The sequence below is a fragment of the Phragmites australis genome, chromosome 23 (assembly GCF_958298935.1).
Source record: "Phragmites australis chromosome 23, lpPhrAust1.1, whole genome shotgun sequence".
NCBI lineage: Eukaryota > Viridiplantae > Streptophyta > Magnoliopsida > Poales > Poaceae > Phragmites > Phragmites australis.
In genome coordinates this window covers 19,243,556-19,265,244 of record NC_084943.1, presented here as the reverse complement: position 1 = coordinate 19,265,244, position 21,689 = coordinate 19,243,556, and the positions used below count along the sequence as shown (strand labels likewise).

General features: G+C 40.4%; 2 protein-coding genes across 2 annotated transcripts; both read left to right on the top strand.

Annotated features, from left to right (window-relative positions):
* The first annotated feature begins 279 nt into the window (after positions 1–279).
* On the top strand, positions 280–6,192 carry LOC133906264 (uncharacterized). Its single transcript, XM_062348119.1, has 7 exons — positions 280–745; positions 2,044–2,235; positions 2,379–2,651; positions 3,545–3,647; positions 4,453–4,571; positions 4,753–4,920; positions 5,022–6,192. The coding sequence occupies exons 1-7, from the start codon at positions 407–409 to the stop codon at positions 5,628–5,630; spliced, it is 1,803 nt and encodes a 600-aa protein (XP_062204103.1). The 5' UTR covers positions 280–406; the 3' UTR covers positions 5,631–6,192.
* Positions 6,193–11,382: 5,190 nt separating this feature from the next.
* On the top strand, positions 11,383–21,657 carry LOC133905926 (trafficking protein particle complex II-specific subunit 130 homolog). The gene is made up of 21 exons (XM_062347737.1): positions 11,383–11,632; positions 12,322–12,551; positions 12,685–12,866; positions 13,127–13,310; positions 13,418–13,508; positions 14,189–14,349; positions 14,872–14,961; positions 15,068–15,229; positions 15,962–16,023; positions 16,194–16,284; positions 16,904–17,058; positions 17,179–17,389; positions 17,602–18,147; positions 18,377–18,589; positions 18,803–19,169; positions 19,255–19,345; positions 19,416–19,500; positions 20,289–20,472; positions 20,610–20,890; positions 21,052–21,142; positions 21,233–21,657. The coding sequence occupies exons 1-21, from the start codon at positions 11,569–11,571 to the stop codon at positions 21,406–21,408; spliced, it is 3,717 nt and encodes a 1,238-aa protein (XP_062203721.1). The 5' UTR covers positions 11,383–11,568; the 3' UTR covers positions 21,409–21,657.
* Positions 21,658–21,689: the final 32 nt, after the last annotated feature.

Sequence of the window (21,689 nt, the reverse complement as noted above, 5' to 3'; positions counted from 1 at the left end):
AGATTTAGTATAATTTTGAATATTATAAAGATTTAGTATAATTTTGAATATTATAAAGATTTAGTATATATATAGTCCTTCCTTTCGAAACAAACTCTTAAACATAAAAGAGTTTGAAATGAAATTAGCCTAGAGTGGCTAGATTGAGCTCAAAGCTGGTCACAACTGACTGCAGGTGGGCCCCGAGCTCTCGAAAAGTAGTGAAACCCACAAGGGCAAAGCCGTCTTTTCCACCACGGTCTCCCTCCAATTTAGCCGCCCCCACGTAAACCGCAGCGCCCCTCCTGCCGTCTCCTCTCCCGGCGCGACCACCACGGCACCACCCTCCTCCCCTCTCCGACACCTGCACACATACACGCGCAAGAAACGCGAGCACGCACGCGCACGCGCTCGCGCTCGTGCGCATATGGGCGCGACGGGGATGGCGACGGCGGCGGGGACGGCGGTACTGGTGTACCTGGTCCTGTCGGGCCGGCTCTGCGGGGACGCCGCCGACGGCGGCCGGGAGGACCAGCTGATATCTTCGGCGATGTCGGCGGCGGCCGCGTCGAGGCGGCGGAGGAAGGAGGAGGCTCGGGCGCGGCGGGCGTCGCGCGCGCGGCGGTGGCCGGAGCGCGCCCCCGCCGGGTGGGGCGAGGCGGCGGCGCTGGCCGCCAGGACCGTGCGGTTCACCTGGCGCGAGACGATCGGAAAGTGGCCCCTCGGGGAGCTCGCCTTCGGGATCAAGTACTACATGCGGCAGCAGGTTGGTGCCGTGGTCATCGGGGCTGCGTACGACTAGCACCCTGCACTCTCTCCATTGCGCCATGGAAGATTGACTTATTCTTGGCTTGTTCTTGCGCGATATTTTTTGTTAGATTTTTGTTTTGTCGGGGGAGGGGGGGTGTTTTGGTACCTTGGAGGTGATTGGCTGCTTCCGCGGGATTTTTCTCGACTAAGCTATTATTTCGTTTTTTCTTTTTTCTTTTTTACCTTATTCGTAAGATGCCTCTTTATTTTATTTACGAAAAGAAAAGTATCTCTAGGAAGGATCTTGCGCTTGCGTGCAACGAAGGACGAAGGAGAAATGTGCAATCTGTGCAAATTGATTTTTTCTTTTACCCTGATTTTTTTTGCCATTTATGTTGTGGATTAGGACTTTCTTTCTTTCTTTCTTTCCCCTTGTGTGATTGATTGGCAGTGCATCTGCATTTTTTAAAAAGAAAAATAGCGTGGATTAGGAACTTGATCCCATCTTGGCTTGTTCTGAGTTGCTCTAGGACTAAGTAATTAACTGCTTCTTGATTAGTTCGTTTTAAAAGTGGCAAGTTCGCAAAAAAAAAAAAAGTTAAAAAGTAGCGGGAAAATAATCTGTGTTTCTTTCGTTATTACTGAAAATATTTTCCTTTCATTTTCACGGCAAAACCACAGAGTAGCTTTGTTTGGGGACCAAGTCAAGCTTAATACTTTGTGAGGTTGCAACATGTCCTAGCTTGGAGGTTAAGGGGGTACTCGTCCCTTGTTTGCCAGAGGACTGGGTTGTCATGGCTGTTGCGCTACAATAAGGTTTGCGAAGAATCATGTTGTCGTAGTAATTTTGGAGAATTTTTTAATGATACCTAACTCGAGGAACACTCTAACGAATGATGCCATCAGTTTTGAAGGAATGTTCATATGTAATTACCTTTTCACCTCACGACCAAGATATAACAGTGTTTCATGTATTTGGTGATTTGGTCCGTCATTGAAGTGGAACTACTTTAGCATACCTATTAAATTTTGCTCCTTGTTCTTAAATAAGAGGATTTTGTATGTATAACCAACCTACTTTCCCTCCCAAAAACCGAACTCCACTTTGATTAATTTAGCCTCCAGAAATGCAAAGCTAAGCAATAGTTGGGTTTGAACTTCAGGAATAGATGCTAGTTGCCTTTAGCTGCTCAAAATATTCTACACTCTAGAATGCTAAGTACAGATGAACTTCTTGTTCTTTGGCCTCTATTGTATCAGCCGCGAATACATATATATTTGGCATGGATATGACATATCAGTTCGTTGTTTCAGGGTAATCTGCAGCATGAGTATGCTGGAAGCGATTCTGTACCACTGGATGGACCTGAGGTGAGGCAGGAGCTGATTTCACTAAACAGATATCTGAGGCTATGCATGTATTTCTCGAAGAAGCCATACGATGTGTTTCTGGAGTTTGGTGGATATGCCCAGAATGATGTTCTTATAAAGAAATCTAAGGCTAGGGTGCGTAAGTATCAGTCAACTCTTTGTTGCCAATTACGTGTTGCAACTTTTGCAAACTTGTTTTGAGCCAATAATTTACTGTTCATTTTAGTACTGATAATGAATCAAGACTACTGGGTTGAAGTTCTGTGCTATCGATGCAGCTCCTGAAGCCTGCTTTCACAGTTGTTTGCGACAGAAGTACCAAATGCTTTCTCCTTTTCATTCGGGGGGCTATCAGTGTTAAGGAACGTCTGACAGCAGCAACTGGTGCAGACGTTCCATTTCACCATGTTGTGGTGCAAGAAGGTCGTGTCTCCAACTTAGTGCTGGGGTATGCCCATTGTGGGATGGTTGCAGCAGCTCGCTGGATTGCAAACCAGGCCATTCCCTGCCTAAGTAAAGCAGTCGAGCAATTCCCAGGCTATGGAATTAAGGTAATTCCTTTCAGTTTCTGTGAATATCCAGTTATCCACGGATAATTGTTCAATGTTTAACTCTCTGCATTGTAGACACTAACCATTGTCCCATTATGTTATATACTACGTGAATTGTAGATTTCCACTTTCTCTTCTCCTTGGGACTGGGATATGTTGTCGAACTAGTGAACTACAACTTTCTGCTTCTGTATTGACTTCAGTACTTCGCTTGCAATTCGCTGTAGATGCTTACCTAACCACTGAGTTAATTGCACAAGAATCAACTTAAGTTGTGGGCACTAAAGCAAGTGCTACTGCAAGTTGTAGCAGAGTGAAACCAAATTTCTTGGCTTGAAGCCAGGGTGAAAATCTTTGAAGTGTTCTGGCAGTTAAATATCTTCAATGAATTTCGTACACCTCTAGTGCTGAGCAAGAATGGCAAGAAAAACCCCTCCAAAGTACTTAGGTGTAAAGTAGAAGTTAGTCTACCTTTAGTAGAGAGAAGTGGACAACACTCAAGAAATTAAAAAGTTTAGGCAAACCGCTATGGAAATATTTTGGCCAACTTTTTAACGTGCTATCACATATTTTGTTCATTGAGTTATAGCTGTAAATTTTTTAGTTATTTCAGTGACCTCTTTTATTTGTTTAGCTATGCAGTGCATATCTACTCAAACCAGATTTATGTAGCGCAATCTAAAAGAAGTTATTTGAAAAAAAGTTATGCTGTTAGAATTTTCCAACCTACACACTCGATTATTTTGTTTTGGAAGGATTTTCCATCTAGCTTTACACTCGCTGATATTAAACTGTTATCACAGACAATATATGATGTTCAATATTTGTGTGTTGCATCTGACCCTTCATTTTAGTATTTTACTGAATCAAATCAGTTTTTTGTTTTTATTTAGATCATTGGACATTCAATGGGAGCTGCAATTGCCGCAATACTAACATACATCCTGCGTGAGAATGATAAGCTATCATCATCTACGTGTATTGCATTTGGGCCAGGTAATGCATAGCTCAATGAACTATAGTTTTGCTATTGAACACTAAAGTTAAGAAAAATTATCGCAGTTCCATTTGTGAATGTTATCAATCATTACAAATCCATATTGGCACCTTGCACCAGGATATCTTGCAATGACAGGTCTCTTAGGTTCATCTGTCCATGATTGTCCTCGTGTTTTATAGTTTTAGAAAGAGCTCTGTCATTGATTGTCACAGGCCCTGTGTCCGGGAACGGCAGAGAGCGCAGGGGGTAATGGTGATAGGCGGGAAGCCGTGGCCTTGGACCTTGTCGGCACGGCTTAGAAGCCGTGGTCGGCTGCCGCACCGGCGAAATAGGGCTTGAGAGAGGAAGAGGAGATAATATATTGAATTCTACTTGCTTTATTCATTGATGCCTAGCCCCTTTTATTGATGAAGGTGGCGCTAACAAACTCCTAACAAATAGGAACTAATCTGAACAATCAAATCCAATCTAAACAACCAAATGAGTTTATCTAAACGATTGGCAAGCAATTAACATACTCTTTCTTCATGCCGCAACTGCCACTCCCGCATTGCGCCGGTGCCTGTAGTACTTGCCCACTATGGCATATCGTATTATTGAAAAAAGTAATGACAAAAAAGGTAAATGACGTTCTTTTATAGATGTTTAATTATAATGACAATCAACGTTTTAAGATAGCTGTGTTGAGTTATGTATCATCATGGTGATGTTCAGAAGGCTAAGTCTGTATTAAGGTACGAAAATCTAAGATCTGTATGAATACTTGGTTTGATATTTACATTTCCCACTATTTCTGTTCAGCTGCTTGCATGACGTGGGACTTGGCTGAGTCGGGTAAAGACTTTGTTACCACCATTGTCAATAGAAATGACGTAGTGCCATCTTTGGGCAGAGTTTCTACTTCCAAGCTGCGTACAGAGGTACTTCTCAGCCATCATAAATTTATTTGCTGATGTTTGAGTATGCTGAGCAAAGCGGAACTAGAAATTATATTGGATAGTTGATATGCAGCTTACAGAAGGAAAAAAAATTATTTCCTGCAATCAGTTTTTGTGTGATAAAAAAATATCATATATTTACAGTTGCAGTTAATGATGGCAGGTTATGGCATCATCTTGGGTACGTGAACTTCGCGATCAAATTCAGCAGACTAGATTCTTAGGTTTTGTAAACCGTTCTGTGAGTTTCGTCAGATCCCACGTGCCCTTCGTATCTGATCCAAGATCCAAGGTTGTAGATGTCGATATGCTGCATTCTCACAGTTCGAAGGTATATTAAATTTGTTATTCCAATTCCAAGTACTAGTTCTTCAAACTGAATGATTTGGATGATATCTAGTACTTATGAATCGATTCCTCGTGATTTGACAGGCTAGAAGGAAGCCTTCAACGGATACCAGTGCTGCTGTAAAGAAACGCCCTGCACTAGTTTGCTGGTCATGTGTTGCTGCACAGAAACATACTATCGAATCTTCAAAACAAACTCAGGACATGAAAATTCAAACCGATGCTGATGTCAAAATTGAAAAAATTACTGAAGCAGATGCTGCTGAACTAGTCTCAGTCGCTCTTGGAGATCTAAACCTTCAAGAATCAGATAATGAGGATGTCGACAGAGAGGAAATGGAATCAGCACTGAAAGAAACAGGTGAAGAGGCCATGGAGCTTCTAGAATCCTTGACTGAGGATCAGGATGTGCAGTCTTCGTCAACCTCTTCTCAAGAGCCCCGCCAGTTATACCCCCCAGGGAGAATATTACACATGGTTGGATCGCCATCAGCAGAACCAAACACTACTGAGCAAGGTGGTCCGGATGAGGTTGTCACACTTTATGAGACACCTCGACATTTGTACAGTAAGATTCGCTTGGCGAGATCCATGATAGGAGAACATTACATGCCCAAATACATTAAAACATTGGAGCTGTTGATCGACAAGCTTGCAGAGGAGGACATCCACCACCAACTGGTTGCATTGTAGCATCAAAATTGTGTACAGAATAATTACTGTACAGATCATGAAAAGAAAAGGCATTGACTCAGATTGCTAGTGCTTAGTTCTGGTTGATTTAAGGTTTTTCATAGCAATCAAGAAGCTGTACATCACTACCAATTTGACTTTGGTCTGTTGATTTGCTGTCATTTCACTTTGACACCCATCTTCGGAAGAGCTCAAAGAGCTGAACCTGGTGATGATTTCAGTAATTTCAGTCCTAGTTGTTGCTAGGCTAACCCATGATATTCATCTGCAAGACACGCAAACGCTAATTGTTTGTCAGTAAGGCATTCAGTCCTCAAGCTGCAGCAAGTCTTGTTTGTGTGATCAGTTTACCCACAGATGTGTACAGTTTAAAACAGCTATTTTCTTTAGCCAAATTTCTGATATCAATGTATTCAGTATTTGTAGAATTTGGCACAATTGTTTCTTTAGCTGAATTTATGTGGCTCTGTACAACAAGTACAGTTTATAACACTGAAATAGTACCGGTCATGTTACAGATCAAATTATACTACTACTGATGTGATGTTTTTCTAAAGAAAAATGAGAACTTTATTAACTCTTAACATTAAATCGAGGTGGTATAATGTTTTCTCTCGGTCTTTATATAATTAAGATGTATACAACCAAAGCAAGATAAAACAAAGAGTTAAAATCCAAATGGGTATCCAACAAGTCGGAACGAAAATTCTTAAGCACGGTTATTATGATTGGTTTCAATACGTATCTTAGATTGCCATCTAAATCGGTTAAAGAGCTCACTAGACACTTGCTTCAAACATGTCGTTGTCGTAGTAACCAATTCGTAATGCTCCCACCAGTACAACACAGATCACGAGCGGAGCTAGTGCCTACATATAAAAATAACATGCAATAGAGAAATAAATTTCTTCTTGTGAAAGATAATATCATTTATGTATAGTTATATGGGCCAACGAAATATGGTTGTTGCTGCCAATATATTCGTTTTTAATTTTTTTTACTAAAACCCGAAGCCAATTTTCAAACATATTCGGTACACTTTGTGAGGTTAGAGGTTAGAGGTCACCTGTACTATGAATCATGCAGAACAGACGAAACAACAATTGAAGAAGAGGTTAATTGTCACCTTTTTTGATAAAAGCAACAATTTTGATTCCCTAATCATTATCTTTTAATCAGGTTATCTTTTATTAAAAGAATTCCTTTGTGAAGGTACCAAAGGAATATTTTTATTTTTAGTAGTATCTTAAGCTTCTATATTAGGCTGTTTTTTATTGGTTCGTCACCTTGCACAAGAGTTTTATACATGGAGTTGACAGAAAACTTTCTGGATTGGGTTAAGCTCCATCAGAATTCGTCTTGTTAGTATGCTAAGGTGATATTGGTAAGGCGTGCCAATAATTTCATTCATGCTACTAATTTTGGACCATCTAGATCTTGCGTGAAGGTTATGTTTAGAGGATTAATCTATAGAGTCGAAGACATTGTCTCTTGTTTGATTCGCACTGTAGTGTAAAGTTGGGGGTATTGGTCTCTTAGGGGCAAATTGCCCAGCCAAATGTCCTCCAGAATCTGATTTTGGAATCGTCTTTTACATTGAAGGTATCATAGCTGTGAGGAACCGACCAAATAGTACTCTAATTAATCATCAGGACGATCATTTACTTAATCATAACCATGATGATTAACCGGAATGCCATCACGGTAGTTTCGGCACGTGCTTTATACCCAAGATCGGAACACATGTCTTTCCAACATATAGCATCACAACAAAACTTAAGAAAGAGCGGATAATTAAATTATATTATAAGTTCTTAAGCATTCAATTATTTACAACAATTTACATCAAAAGAAAGCTAGGAGGGTAAAGAATAGATGATCTCCTAACCAAAACTAGAAATTATGCAGCGAAAGATTAACAACTAAGAACCAACAACAGCTAGGTAAAACTAGATGCCTTTAGGCTACACCCAAAAGTCTCGCTATAAAAGTAGTTTGCACTACTCATTTCTACCAACTGCATCGATGGGCGTGAATAAGCCGAACACGAGCTCCTCCTTACCGGTAGAACCTAAAAGAGCAGCGTGAGTACGAAGGATTATGCATTTAAGTCATTAGCAAAGAGTAGACCACAAGGTTAAGCAAACTCCTATGCGTAAACAACTTTACCACCTATTTATGAGCATCTATACTTAACAAAAATATATTTCTACCCTGTAACCAACTATTTGCACATAAATTTAAATGGAACTATCTCATGTGAACCAAAACCATCACAACCATGCCCAAGAAATCCTACCAAACACCCCCAATTCTAGAAACTCTACGATCGATGTGGATGGACAGAAGCATGCTCATAACCGAGAGCGCGGCAATTTGAATTATTTTTACACCCTGCAGAGGGTACAACTTTACCCACATGATCTGGATCCATCCTCTTGGACCCCCGAGACAACCTTTCTCATATCCGACACTACCCACTTGCACATGCCCCTATGACACCGAGGTTATCGCGAGCGTGTCCCAGACACCTCCACCCCCTGCCACCTTTCTTCTCCTTTATTTTTCCTACGCATCATAGCGCCGCAAGACAAACGTCAGCATGGCGTATGATACTCAGATCATTCGTCCATTATCCGAAAATGTAGTTGTACGAAAAGTGCTAAAGTCAATGGTACTAACGGATAGTGCTTAAATGATGCAAGTGGTCTATGACATCCGAGCTCCTCTTCCGATATACCCCTAGCATCGCCCACATCTCGCTCATCCTCACATCTCATACCACCCACATCATTGCCATTGTATTTTGTAAACAATAAGTAAGCCCTAAGCTCACGAACAACGGTTAAACCATTGCTCATCTTCTACCAAGAACCTAAGTATTTCTAAGCATTTCGAATAACTCATAAGTTAGACATCAACAATGTTATCAAGGCTACAAGGATACGGATAATCAACAACTCAAGGTAGAGGTAATGCAAATCAATATAGGTTCTACCCATATAAACCCAACATCGTCATTGCTAAACATGCAACATACATAAGCGATAATTTATCAATTTAGGCTTCATTCCCTTCAAACTAAAGGGTGCAATATACTTAGATATTTGCCTTGTTGCTTTGGCGGTTGCCTGATAATTCCAGCGCCACACTCACAGAACTCTGGTAGATTGACGTTGCCTTCATTCGCTTGGATTGCCAGCGTAACACTCTCTAAACGAATCAAGAATGCATTACATAAATAATCAAACAATAGAAAAGTATGCATATGATACATGCTTGAACATTGATAGAGTGTCGTGTTTTGAAAATATTTGCTAAAGACTGCCAAATGATTAGGGTATCGAAGTTTGAAACCCCGGATAAGAAAACCTAAGTGCATATAGCTTTAAGTGGCTGGCGATCAGACCGGTGTTGAAGTGGGAATCAGATCGCCGACGTGCAGAAGGTCTTGGCCTCTAGCTGTCAGATCAACCCTAGTGATTCTAAGGTGATTTAGACAATATTCACCCAGCTAAACTCAAAATATCCCATGGATAAGCCCTAGGCTAGGGTTAAGCTTGGGTCTAAATGGAACATGGATCGATTAGAGCTCGTGAATGATGGAGAAATGGTAGGGGATGTCTCACCTTAGTGTGGGGAAAGCTTTCTAGTGGATCAATCCACTCTGGAGAAGCTCCGATTTGAAGATAAGGCTCCGGGGTGACGTATGAGCTTGCAGTTGGATGAACTTTCCTCTGGTGAGGGAGAAGAGGGGAGGAGCTCAGGGAAACCTCTGAGAAGCTCGAGGGAGTCCCCTCCGTCGATCTTCAGTCGTCGAAGCTATCGAGGTGATCTCTTCTTCTCTCTCTAGGGCTTGAGTGAGGAGGAGAGTGAGAGAGCAAAATAAAAAGATAGAGTGAGAGAGTGTGTGATCGATCTTCTTAATGGGAGCTCTGTGTACTAGCGGTCAGGCCGCTGGGAGCCCCGGTCAGACCGCGGGAGCGGTTTAGTGCTGAAAGTCTCATTTTTCCCTTTTTCTTATTATTTTTCTTTTCTAATATCTATGAGGTTTCTCCTAATTAGTTTCTAAGCCATTTTCACTATCAAATACGTGTATGTGGGGGAAATATGTGAAGGTTCAAAACACATAACTTTTGGAACGCGTTTAAACTCGAATTGATAATCGATCTCACAAAACATAATGCAACCATGATTAGGCATGCATAATTACATAATTAACATTTTGGGACATGACAATAGCAGAACATGATGTGTTTTACTTTTATCAATCCAGCCCAGAAGTGAGAGTCATCTAGTTTGCCTTCGATCTGTGAAAGTGATTTGAACCCCATATACTTGTTATGGAACAAATTTTGCCAGAGCCCATCTTCGGCTAGTAGTTTATATTACCATTTGGAAAGGAATTAGATGTTTTGGATATCAAGATTCTCGATCCCTAGTCCACCATGGTCTCTGGGTTTGCATAAGACTTTCCATTTTGCCAGTAGAATCTGGAGCATAAGTATTCGAGCCGTTTGAGTACCCCACGAGGGATAATGAAGAAGTATATCATGTATGCGGGTAGGCTGTTGAGGATTGAGTTAAGAAGAATGAGCCTGCCATCCGCGGTAAGGTACTTGGTCTTCCAACTGCTGAACGTCTTTTCAATACGTTCTTCTACTCCTTTCCAATATGAATTCATGAGTTTGCACATCCAAATATTTCTGCATATGGATCGTTTTTGTCTTGTGCCATACCGAAACGGAACAATTCACTGTTATAGAAGTTGATTTTTAGACCTAAGAGTTGCTCAAATGCATAGAGCAACAACTTCATATTCTTCGCCTTTTCCAAATCATCTTCCATGAAGAGGATCGTGTCATCGGCGTATTGTAGGATTGATAGCTTATTGTCTACTAGATGGGGTACAATTTCTTCAACTTGCCATTCTTCTTTAGTTTTCGCGATTAGGATTGCTAACATATCTATGATGACATTAAGTAGAATCGGAGAGAGTGGATCTCCTTGACGAAGACCCTTTTTGTTTGAAAGAATTGGCCGGTTTCATCATTTACTTTAATTGCTACGCTTCCCTCAGAATTTTTTCTAACCCATGAGCACTATTTAGGGGAAAAACCTTTCATCAGAAGGACTATAAGATATATGGGCATTTGATTTTATCATAGACCTTCTCAAAGTACATTTTGAGTATTACCTCACTCATTTTTTGGTGAAGTTTAAACATTGTCTCATATAAAATGACCACCCCTTTAAAAATGTTTGGACACTGTATGAAGACTGTTTGTGTGTGACAAATTATTCGGTCAGTGACACTGTTTATTATGTCGGTGGTCACTATAATGAAAATCTTGAAGATAATATTTCACATGCAAATCGGCTTGTATTACTGAATGCGGCAATCTTCTTTGGTTTTTGGTAAGAGCATAATCACTTTGAGGTTGAGACTGTGAATTGATAGGTTCCCATTATACAATTCTTGATAATGTCCTAGAACGTCCGATAGAACTCCATCGGAAATACTTGGGTGAGAAAGAGTTTTGCACACCTAAGCCATGGGTTGAAATCAAAGTCATTCCAACTTCAACAAACTCGAGTTAGAAAAATTTGGATTTCTTTTTTTTTTTGGCAAACTTTAGTTACATCCACACGAGCAGACTAACGGATTACTCAAGCGCATGCATTGCGCAGTGGGCCCACCTCGTCAGTCTCCCTAGCCCGTAAGTCTGCAACCATTTCCGCACCCGACCCGCTTAGCGCCTTCGTCTCTCTCAACTCTCCACCAGAATTCCCCTCTGCTCCTCCCACCCCTCCGCATCTCGCGAACCCCGCGCCTCGCCCTCGTCTCCGGCGATCTCCCCAGCAGCGGAGCAGCTGCATGGAGCAGTAGCACCGTCGCGGCATCCATCTCCTCCTGCCGCCGCCGCCGCCGGTCGCCATGGCGAACTACCTCGCGCAGTTCCAGACCATTAAGTCCTCCTGCGACCGCATCGTCATCGCCGGTACGGCACAACTCTGCCGCCTCCCGTCTGAACCATAGAACTAACCCCTGGGATCTGAACTGCATTGTCGGCGCGACCTCACGAGTCGCGGCGGGGGTGCGATCTGGGCTAGCTCGGTCCGCGTGATCTCGGGGCCGCGCGATCTGAGAGGGCATGATCGAGCGGCAATTCGAGCAAAAATGGAGGTTTTATGTCTTCTATGGCTGTCTGGTTTAGTAAGAATCGTGGTTGTGTTTAGCTTCCTGCTGTTTGCATCTGACTGTCTAGTGAGATCTAGACTTCTTAAGCTTACGAACAATATGGAGAGATCTCCATTTTTCTCCCACTATCTTAATTTACATTGATTTCGCATAGTGGGTCGGAATATTGCCATCAACCAACTCATGCCAATTCATCCAAGCAACAATGCTGTTTCTGCTCCTACTCATGTAAATTCATTCAGGGACATAGTTCGTATGGTAGGTAGGAGCACGCACAAGCCATCCTCGATACACTGCAATCCACACACACCTGAGTTGCAATGCGTGTGCAAATATCCCGTAGGTGTAGTGTAACCGTTTGGAGGATCACAATTAAAGTAGACTTGAGCAGTCACTTCAATTCTTTTCTATGCATCTGATGAAAACCGATATCAACTTTGTACATCCGTAGAAATTCCTTCTCACACGAAAGACTACCTTTTGCAACAGTTGAGGATGTGAGCGACTTGTGGCTCAATGTCAAGGAAAGTTTTGAGCGACGACTACCAGTGAAGAAGGCCTGTCTCAACAACAAGGCGAGGAACCCTGTTTTTGTTGAAAACCTACCTGCTGAGTTTATACAAACTACAGATTCAAGGCTGCGGAGTCGCTTTCCACAAGAACAGTACTTGTTCTGGTTCCGGGAGCCATATGCAACTGTTGTTCTTGTTACTTGTGAGGTACTTCCATCCCACATTTTTCCCCATCCTAATGCATGTTGCTCGTTTTGATTCTTTTTCTTTTTTGAGCAATAGTACTTGATGGACCATGTGGGTGACTTTTGCCATTCCTTTATTTGTAAAAAATGTGCAGGATCTTGACGAATTCAAGACCATTCTTAAGCCTCGCCTCAAATTAATTGTGCAAAATGATGAGCGGGAATGGTTCATTGTGTTTGTATCGAAAGCCCATCCGAGCAATGATCAAGCAACTAAGATGGCAAAGAAAGTATATGCTAGGCTCGAGGCCGATTTCAACACCAAAAAGAGAGAAAGGTATTTGTTACCACCTCTCCATGATAGTGTTGATAGCATTGGTACTATGGCTAAAAAAATGCATGTGTTTGCTTTTTCCAGTTGTTCCAACTCAACTTTTGTTTGCTGTTAATCTGTTATCTTGCAGTTATGTTATTTTTTATGAGCATATTTCCACTTTTGAATTCTCTAGGGACTCTTGGGTAAAACTTTTCGAGTTATTGCATACTACAAACAATTTCGAGTTATTGACAGTCTAAAAATGCTCATTTATGATATAGATGCTGCAAATTTGATCTACATGGACTCGACGCAGAATTCTGGGATGATTTTGACTCTAAAATGGTGGACTGCATCAGAAACACATTAGATAGGCGGGTTCAGTTTTATGAAGAGGAGATCAGGAGGTTAAGTGAGCAACGGTTCACTCCAATATGGAACTTCTGCAACTTCTTCATTCTGAAGGTACGACAATGCAACCATACTGAATCTTCAGTGGCACTGGGTTTTATTCACCTTTGTGCTGTTGTTCAATGTGACTTCGTTTACACTTGAACCGCTCGTATGTTCAGGAAAGCTTGGCATTCATGTTTGAGATGAGTAATCTTCATGAAGATTCACTCCGTGAATATGATGAACTTGAACTATGCTACTCAGAATCAGGTTTGTCTCTAACTTTATCTTACAACTACCTTGCATTCAGTTTTGAGCTTTACAGCTAGTTAGATTTGCATAACAAAAGACTTCGTCAGTTCTAATCTACCAGGGTTTGAGTATAAGGTTATTTTAAGTGTGATGAAGTTTTCTTCATGAACTTACAGTAAATGTCACATTGTTAGTTAGCATGATCATGCATTCTTATGCGAAGCACAGCTTCCTCATTTGTAATCCCCATAAGTTCTATTGAGATGTAGACAAATTTGACCTGGATGAGGTTTATGCTAACAATAGAGATATAGAATAGAACTTCCGATCACTGATCAGTTAGATGACATTGACACCCAATATGCTAAAAAAATGTTCTTACAACTCATAAACATATGGATCTATACGTGAAAGTTTTCTTGTTCATTCTGGAGACAGGTCACTGTTTGTTTATTAATAGTTTGTTACTTCTCTTGCTTTAAAACTATTATGGCATCATCAATGACTACGTCCCTTTCTTATCTTATGAATTAAGAATTTCTTTTTTATTCTGACATAGAGCTTATTATGTTGCTGCCAAAATTGGTATATGGACTGAATGATACTTTAGAAATTCTGGTACATTATCAAATTACATTTATTTGCAACTTTTTTTTTGCTTATTTACTATAAATATAACCTTGTTCCCATGAATGCAGTGAACTCTCCTGGGAAACATCGAGAATTCGGAGGATTAGATACTGGTGATGACCAGGCTGCTCTGCTAAATCCAGGATTCAAAGCACTGACCCAAATTGTTCAGGATGATTTATTCAGAGAATTTGAGTTCAGACAATACATATTTGCTTGTCAGGCTAAGGTTTGTACATGGTGGATTCTTCAGCTGCTGTGCCTTGCAAGCTAGATATAGGTGGCAAAAAATTGCAAAATAAAATTCTATTTTGTCAGTATGTTTTATATCTGTTTTTTTTTTCTTGTTGCCAAGCATGAGCATTCTTCCTGTTTTTTTTGCTACTTTGAAATGGTTTCTGCGTTTTTACATTACTACTTACTATTTGATGCAAGACTGGAAGCATCTCAACCTATTGTGTTTCATTTTTTTTTCTTTTTGTTACAAGCGCACAATCTTTACAGTTAGGGGATGAGTGTAAAAGAACAGATTTTTTTTTTGCTTAACCGAATGATCCATTACAAGCATGTCAATTTTTCATGTTAAAACAATCCCCGTCGAAGAGTGTCATTATTTTCAAATGTACCATGCTATATAGAAGTACCAACATTATGTTACAGTTATTTTGCTTTATTTTTTATTAACGATTATTAGGTCAACTGAGAATCATGCATCGCCTTTACATTTATTTTCATTTCACCTTTTTTGCAGTTGTTGTTTAAATTGTCTCGCCCAATTGAGGTTACTGCCAGAGGATATGCTTTTGTTGTTGGCTTTTCCAAGACACTAGCCTTGCATGAAGTATGTAACTATAATTTTACTATTTTCTTCCTCTATAAATTGTTTATGTGCTGAGAAGACTATTGTAATTAGAAGTGCTTGATTATGCTTTCCTTTTCCCCCTCAGAATGCTCTACCATTTTGTTTCCGTGAAGTATGGGTGATAACTGCATGTTTGGGCTTAATAAAGTCTACAGCTTCACATTATGAGGGTGGAGTTGTTGCTATTGACTCAGAGAAAGAGTTCTATCGTCTTCAGGGTGATCTTTATTCGCTCTGCCGTGTTAAGGCAAGTTGTCATACTTCTGTTATTCCAATATTGATTTGTCAGGCATATTGTTATCTTGTCCGAGTTCTGAGTTTATTGTTTTTATGTCTGCAATTGAGGAACTATGAAATTTTAAGTATTGCTTGGTAACTTGTCTTTGGTCTTCAAGAAATGTTGTCAAGACTCCTGTACTTAATACGGCTTATGCTTTTGCATCAGGATTGGTAGATGAAGTGTAATAGTAAATCAAATGTAAATTCTCCTGGACCAATGACCAAGTGGTCTACTTCAATATGAATATTTAATATTCAAATAAAATAAATATTAAATCGAACAAGATGAAAATTGGTTTTATCCAGGATTTTTTTTGCAAATCCTGAAATATTGCATTTCACACTTGGTACACACTACACACCTTTCTGTGGTTTGTTTTAAAATTTAAACTGCTAGTCATTTTAGTATTTGCCTAGTACCAGTGTCCTTATCTTCACACCAGCAGGTACAACTTGGATCATTTATGTACAATCACAATGAATCATTTACTTTTCTTTTTCTTGGTAATCATGCTGTTAAATTCAAGTGAAACTGGAGATTGCCTTTCCATTGTATTTTTACAGTTTATTAGCTTCTTGGTATGACAGAATTCAAGTGTGCCATCAAGTCCTTTTTGCTTACCTTTTGGATTATGTCCCCCTAATTTGGTTGCAACATACAAAGTGTGTATTTATATGTTACTCTTCATGGATATCGCAGTTTATGAGGCTTGCCTATTTGATCGGTTATGGGATTGAGATAGAAAAGAGTCCAGTCAACAGGTATAAGATCAATACCGTTATGTTATGTACTGACTTCACCATTCTATTGGCTAGTTAAATTAATAGATTGCATCTTCTCTTTTCGAACTCTTAATGAAGCTTGCAGATGCGGTATTTCAGTTATTCTGTACAGTCTTGCATTCAAACTAACTTTTATAATTTGTTTGCAGTGCATCTTTGAGCATGCTACCATGGCCCAAGCCAGCTACATGGCCTTCAATTCCTCCCGATTCATCGGCAGAAATAATGGCAAAGGAGAAGGTAATCATTTTTCAGCTTTTCGTCATGGCTTCTAATTTATTTCTTGTTGATGGTTCTTTAATATCAAAAGTCACCTAATTGGTCCATGTCCTTCCCAACTGATGAGATCAACCTGTTGAAAATAGGTCACTAAACCTTGTTTTCTCTCTCTGTAAATTGGTATGCTCAAAAGTCAAAACATTTGTGTATAAAGTGGCACTCAATGGTGCATGAAATATGGCAACTGACTATGCTATTCCATGTTAGTCATCAGTACATTATAATTCACAAATGACAGCTTATAAATTATAGATTTCTTAGTTGTGTAGAATATAAGAGGAAAATAGTAAAAGGATTTGATAACATATCTGGACCAGTAAATTAGTTATGATCTTTCAACAGTAAACCATAAAGCTGTTGCAGACATTTTCATTTAATAAATTATAGGGTGAAGTGGATTGTATAATTTATACAGAATCCAAATTCTGGAGTTTGATAACGTGAAATTTTATACTGACCCTTATTTGCTAGTCAATTTCATTTTTCTAAAACACCCTTGTATTTGCTATCCCCTGTGTAATTACATATAGGACACTTATTGCACTGTAGCCTAAAGTTCTGGATCCTTTTCCATATGCAGATGATTCTTCAAGCAAAACCAAGAGAAAAGCTCTTCAACATTCACAGGAAACCTCTGCCACTAGAACCTTCTGTACTTCTACGTGAGGCAAATAGGCGCAGAGCTTTTCTTTCTGTTGGAAATATATCTGAGTTATATGATTCAGCAGCTGATGGGTAAGGGCTATTATTTCTCCGCTTTTGTGGTGTATTTATATTTACAGTAAGAATTTCAGCAAAGACTTTGAATTGTCATTTTTATTTACTTATATATTGTGTATATTTTTGTCTGGGCAGTTCAGGTTTAGATGCAAATTCAAAACCTCCTCCCAACAGATCTGCTTCTAATTTCATGACAAGAACAATGTCAGGTCCAGCAACGTCTGAGACTTCTCTTGATCGCCCCATGAGGTTATCGGAAATTCATGTTGCAGCTGAGCATGCACTGAAACAGACGATATCAGATCCTGATTTTATGACATCACTTTCATCACTAGAAGAATTTGAGGTAGTGTTTTCATGCTCATCATGACAGATTCTGACATTATGTTGTATGGTCCTGTTTTAAATTGTAAAGGTTCCTTGTAATGCTTCTCTGTTTTCTCGTTCTTGAACTAACTGATTTAGAGACAATGATTATCGAATATTATTGTAATATTGGAATTCCTGCAAGCAATAGATATAAAATGAGCTGCAACAATAATTGTTTTTGTGTTACAGAAAAGGTATATGGAGCTTACTAAAGGTGCAGCTGACAATTATCACCGCTCTTGGTGGAAAAGACATGGAGTTGTGCTTGATGGAGAGATTGCGGCTCTATTCTTTAAGCATGGAAACTATGACTTGTCTGTGAAATCCTATGAGAAAGTCTGTGCTATGTATTCTGCAGAAGGCTGGGAAGTGCTGTTAGCAGATGTTCTTCCTGATCTTGCAGAATGCCAGAAGATTCTCAATGATGAAGCTGGTTATTTGGCTTCCTGTGTAAAGTTACTTTCGCTAGACAGTGGTTTGTTTTCATCGAAAGAGCGGCAAGCTTTCCAGTCAGAAGTTGTTCGGCTTGCTCACAGTGAAATGAAGCATCTTGTGCCCCTTGATGTCTCATCACTAATTACATTTGCTGGAAATGCCGGTCCACCACTAGAATTATGTGACGGGGATCCTGGTACACTATCTGTAGCAGTTTGGAGTGGCTTCCCAGATGACATCACGCTGGAATCTCTTAGCTTAAGATTATCAGCTTCTTCTAGTGCAGATGAAGGTATCAAGGTACAGTTACCATATTACTGATTGCCACCTTTTCTCCCCCGTGATATAGGATTTCTTCTTGGTTCAGATGTACTACTATGTTTCCAAGTAAAATTCAGTTTTATCCCTGCAGAACGGCTTTCAGAAATCAAAACTAATACTATATATACATACTGTAGAAAAATGACCCTCCATAATCCATACCCTATTCTTCAGTCACCTAACAAGTTAATGTTGCTATACCATGCAGGCAATAAAGAGTTCAGATTCTCATGTTCTTGTACCAGGTAGAAATGCCATCTCTTTTTACATTCCTCCTCAGAAGCCTGGTTCCTATGTGTTGGGTGCACTTACGGGACAGATTGGCAAGCTGTCATTCAGATCGCATGGATTTTCTCAAGATGGTCCAGTGGATACTGATGAGTTCATGAGCTTCGAGAAGCCAACTAGACCTGTTTTGAAGGTAATTGCATAAAAACGAGCTGAGGTATTTTATAAAATCTTAGTTCCTGTGAACCATGTTATCAAAATACCAATAAGAGATACTAGCTAAATTTTCAAAACAAAAGAGGATCACCGAATGACATAACCAAATTTCCTTGTAATTAGTGAAGCATGGTATGTTAAATTGGTTGTAAGACAGCTTCATTCTCATTACTTCCACTCTCCATTGTAGGTGAGGAAACCAAGGGCTTTAGTTGATATTACCCCTGCTGTGTCCTCTGCGTTGCTTATGAATGAGCTCCAGTGGATCGGATTAATCGTCAAGCCAATAGACTATTCTTTAAAAGGTGGCATATTGCATATAGATGCCGGTGCTGAACTGAAAATTGAGGAGTCTCAGATGATTGAGATAGAAAGTTACAGAAGTGAGATGGAGAATGCTGGTTCTGCTGATAGCTCCATCGATGGTGGAAGGGTTGAAAAGATCCCTATTGAAAATGGGAAGATAAAACTTCCAGATTGGGCTAGTGATGTGACTACTCTTGTTTGGTTTCCTGCTCGTGCTATTGATGATACGATTGCCAGGGGAGAATCCTCAGGTTTGTACCTAAAAAGTAATAAATTCATTATGGTGGTTATGCTAAAGCCAGTAGGTTGACCTTTCTTTCTGTCTCCTTTTTTCAGCGTCTCCTCAGAAACAGAGCATAGTAGACGGGATGAGAATGATTGCTCTCAAACTTGAATTTGGAGTTTTCCATAATCAAGTATTTGAAAGGTAGATCGTCTTTTCTCATACATTGCTTTTTTGATACGGCAAGTCATAAGTAATACCATTGTGATTTCAGGACCATTGCAGTACATTTCACTAACCCATTCCATGTAAGCACACACGTTGTAGACAAGTGCAATGATGGAACACTACTTCTACAGGTACAGTTTTCTCCTGTTTGGCACATGTGCATGTGAGTCATTGGATACATGTACATGTACGATTGTGCATACTTGCATGGGCTTGGCGTGGTTGTGGTTCTGTATATGGCATGAGCTTGCACGAAACATTTAGTTATTTCCTAGGCTTTCTGCTGCCCATAGGTCTCCGCTGCTGGTCTGGCACTGTGGCAACTATGATCGATGACTTGCATGTACAGGAAGCATGAGCTAATATGTGCCTGTACACTTGTACTTTAGTTTCAAGCATGTAAATAGTAGTTTTCGTTGGCCCTTCAAAAGTGTATGTTAACCTCATCTTAGCATGCACTTGCATAGACATCAGGGCGACCTGAAACCATTCTTCAAAGTTTTTCTTCACATTAATGAGAGCAATAACCACAAAATTTCACTGAAATCATTCTTGTGCCCTTTCTTTTTTGCTTCCTTCACTCTACGACTTGACCAATGCTCACCTTTCTTCAGGTGCGAAAAAGAGATATTTGTACCAAGATATTATGCATTTTTGAAAATTTGCTGAATCATGATATTAGAATAATGCCTTACTGTGGTAGCCTCATAAGTTGGTTTCTTGGACATGCGAATTCTATTTTCTGTTGCTGACCTTGTCGCAAAAGGCACCTATAATATGTTCTCATATTTTGTTAGGCAGCAGCAGCAAAAAACCTGGCAATGATAAATATTGTATATTTCTGCAAGTTCAAGTGTTAATTGCCAATATTTTTTCTGAGCTTATTGAATCTGAATGAGTATTTTTCTGCCTATTTCAGCTGATATTGCGTTCTGAAGTGAAGGCCGCTCTGCATGTAAAGGATGTATGGTTAGATCTTCAATCTGGATTTGAGCACTTGGGCAAGGGAGATGGACGACCAGCTTCAAGTTTGTTCCCTCTGGTTATCGCTCCTTCTTCCAGAGCTGGAATTTTATTCATAATACGGTTAAGTGGCACAAAAGGTTAGTCTCTTATAAACTTCACTTTTTGTTGTTGGCTGTCCCTTGCAGTGGACGATTGCTCGCTTCTGCTCTTTACTACAAGTACCTTTGGAGAAAAATAATTCTGTCTACTGACTTTTGTATTTCATGGTTTTCAGATCTGGATGAGGTAGAAAATGCAGACAGCATGCTGAATATTAAGTACGGAATATCTGGTGACAGAACAACAGGAGCTCATTCTCCAGTTCCTGTCAAATCCAGTGATTCTGAAGAGCTTCTGATCAAGATTGCGCTCAAACTGAAGCGGCCTGTCCTGGATCCATGTCTAGCAGTTGGATTCCTTCCATTTTCTACTGATTGCTTGAGGGTTGGGCAATTAGTTAATATGAAGTGGAGGGTTGAAAGGCTGAAAAACCCAGAGGATGCATCAATATCCGGCGTAAGTCTGCAGAACATTGTTGCTCCACTTTGCATCTCTTTTATATACTACCAGTGCTCCTGTAGAGTTCATTGTCCTGCCAGTGTGGCGTGGTGTTTAACTGTTTACCCAGTGGACGTGAAAAGTTTTATTTACAACTAAACTTGAATTTGGTGTGGCAGGACGAAATACTATATCAGGTTGACGCTAATCCGCAGAACTGGATGGTTGCCGGGAGGAAATGCGGCCACATATCGTTGTCAAATGCGCAAGGTGAGAATCCTGATACCTGGTGTTCAATCCCTGTCCACCGTTCTGTGGCGCAAAGCCAATTTTCATGTCGCACACTGCGCTTGCCTACAGGTTCCAGGATGGAGATCACCGTGACATGCGTCCCGCTGGTGTCCGGATACGTCCGCCCGCCGCAGCTGGGCCTGCCCGAGGTAGGCGAGGCGAACATCAGCTGCAATCCGGCAGGGCCTCACCTGGTGTGCGTCCTTCCTCCGGCCCTTAGCACTTCCTACTGTATACCGGCTTGATTCATCCTGCGCCTGTCGTTCGCGGTTACCTGGGCTAGCATTTTCGCCGAGATGAGTTTAGAGTGTCCATTTTGGGCGAGGGGGTTCTTTTGTGCAGACGTTCTTCTTGTAATTTTGTTGTACCATGATCACAGCGTACAATTGTACATTGACTTAAAAGTGAAACTGGGTTCTATAGGATTCTGCGTAATTTTCAAGCCTGATTTATCCTGTAATCTGTGCTATTGTTAGTTTGAAGTTTTGAACCTATCATCGTCGCCTCTGAATTTTGGCGAAGTAAC

Excerpts from the sequence above, each read along its gene's own strand:
- LOC133906264 (XM_062348119.1), top strand. The coding sequence starts at position 407 with ATGGGCGCGACGGGGATGGCGACGGCGGCGGGGACGGCGGTACTGGTG. Across the intron at positions 2,236-2,378 it reads TAAAGAAATCTAAGGCTAGG|CTCCTGAAGCCTGCTTTCAC; the intron begins GTGCGTAAGTAT and ends CTATCGATGCAG. Across the intron at positions 2,652-3,544 it reads TCCCAGGCTATGGAATTAAG|ATCATTGGACATTCAATGGG; the intron begins GTAATTCCTTTC and ends GTTTTTATTTAG.
- LOC133905926 (XM_062347737.1), top strand. The coding sequence starts at position 11,569 with ATGGCGAACTACCTCGCGCAGTTCCAGACCATTAAGTCCTCCTGCGAC. Across the intron at positions 13,509-14,188 it reads ACTATGCTACTCAGAATCAG|TGAACTCTCCTGGGAAACAT; the intron begins GTTTGTCTCTAA and ends CCATGAATGCAG. Across the intron at positions 14,350-14,871 it reads TATTTGCTTGTCAGGCTAAG|TTGTTGTTTAAATTGTCTCG; the intron begins GTTTGTACATGG and ends CCTTTTTTGCAG.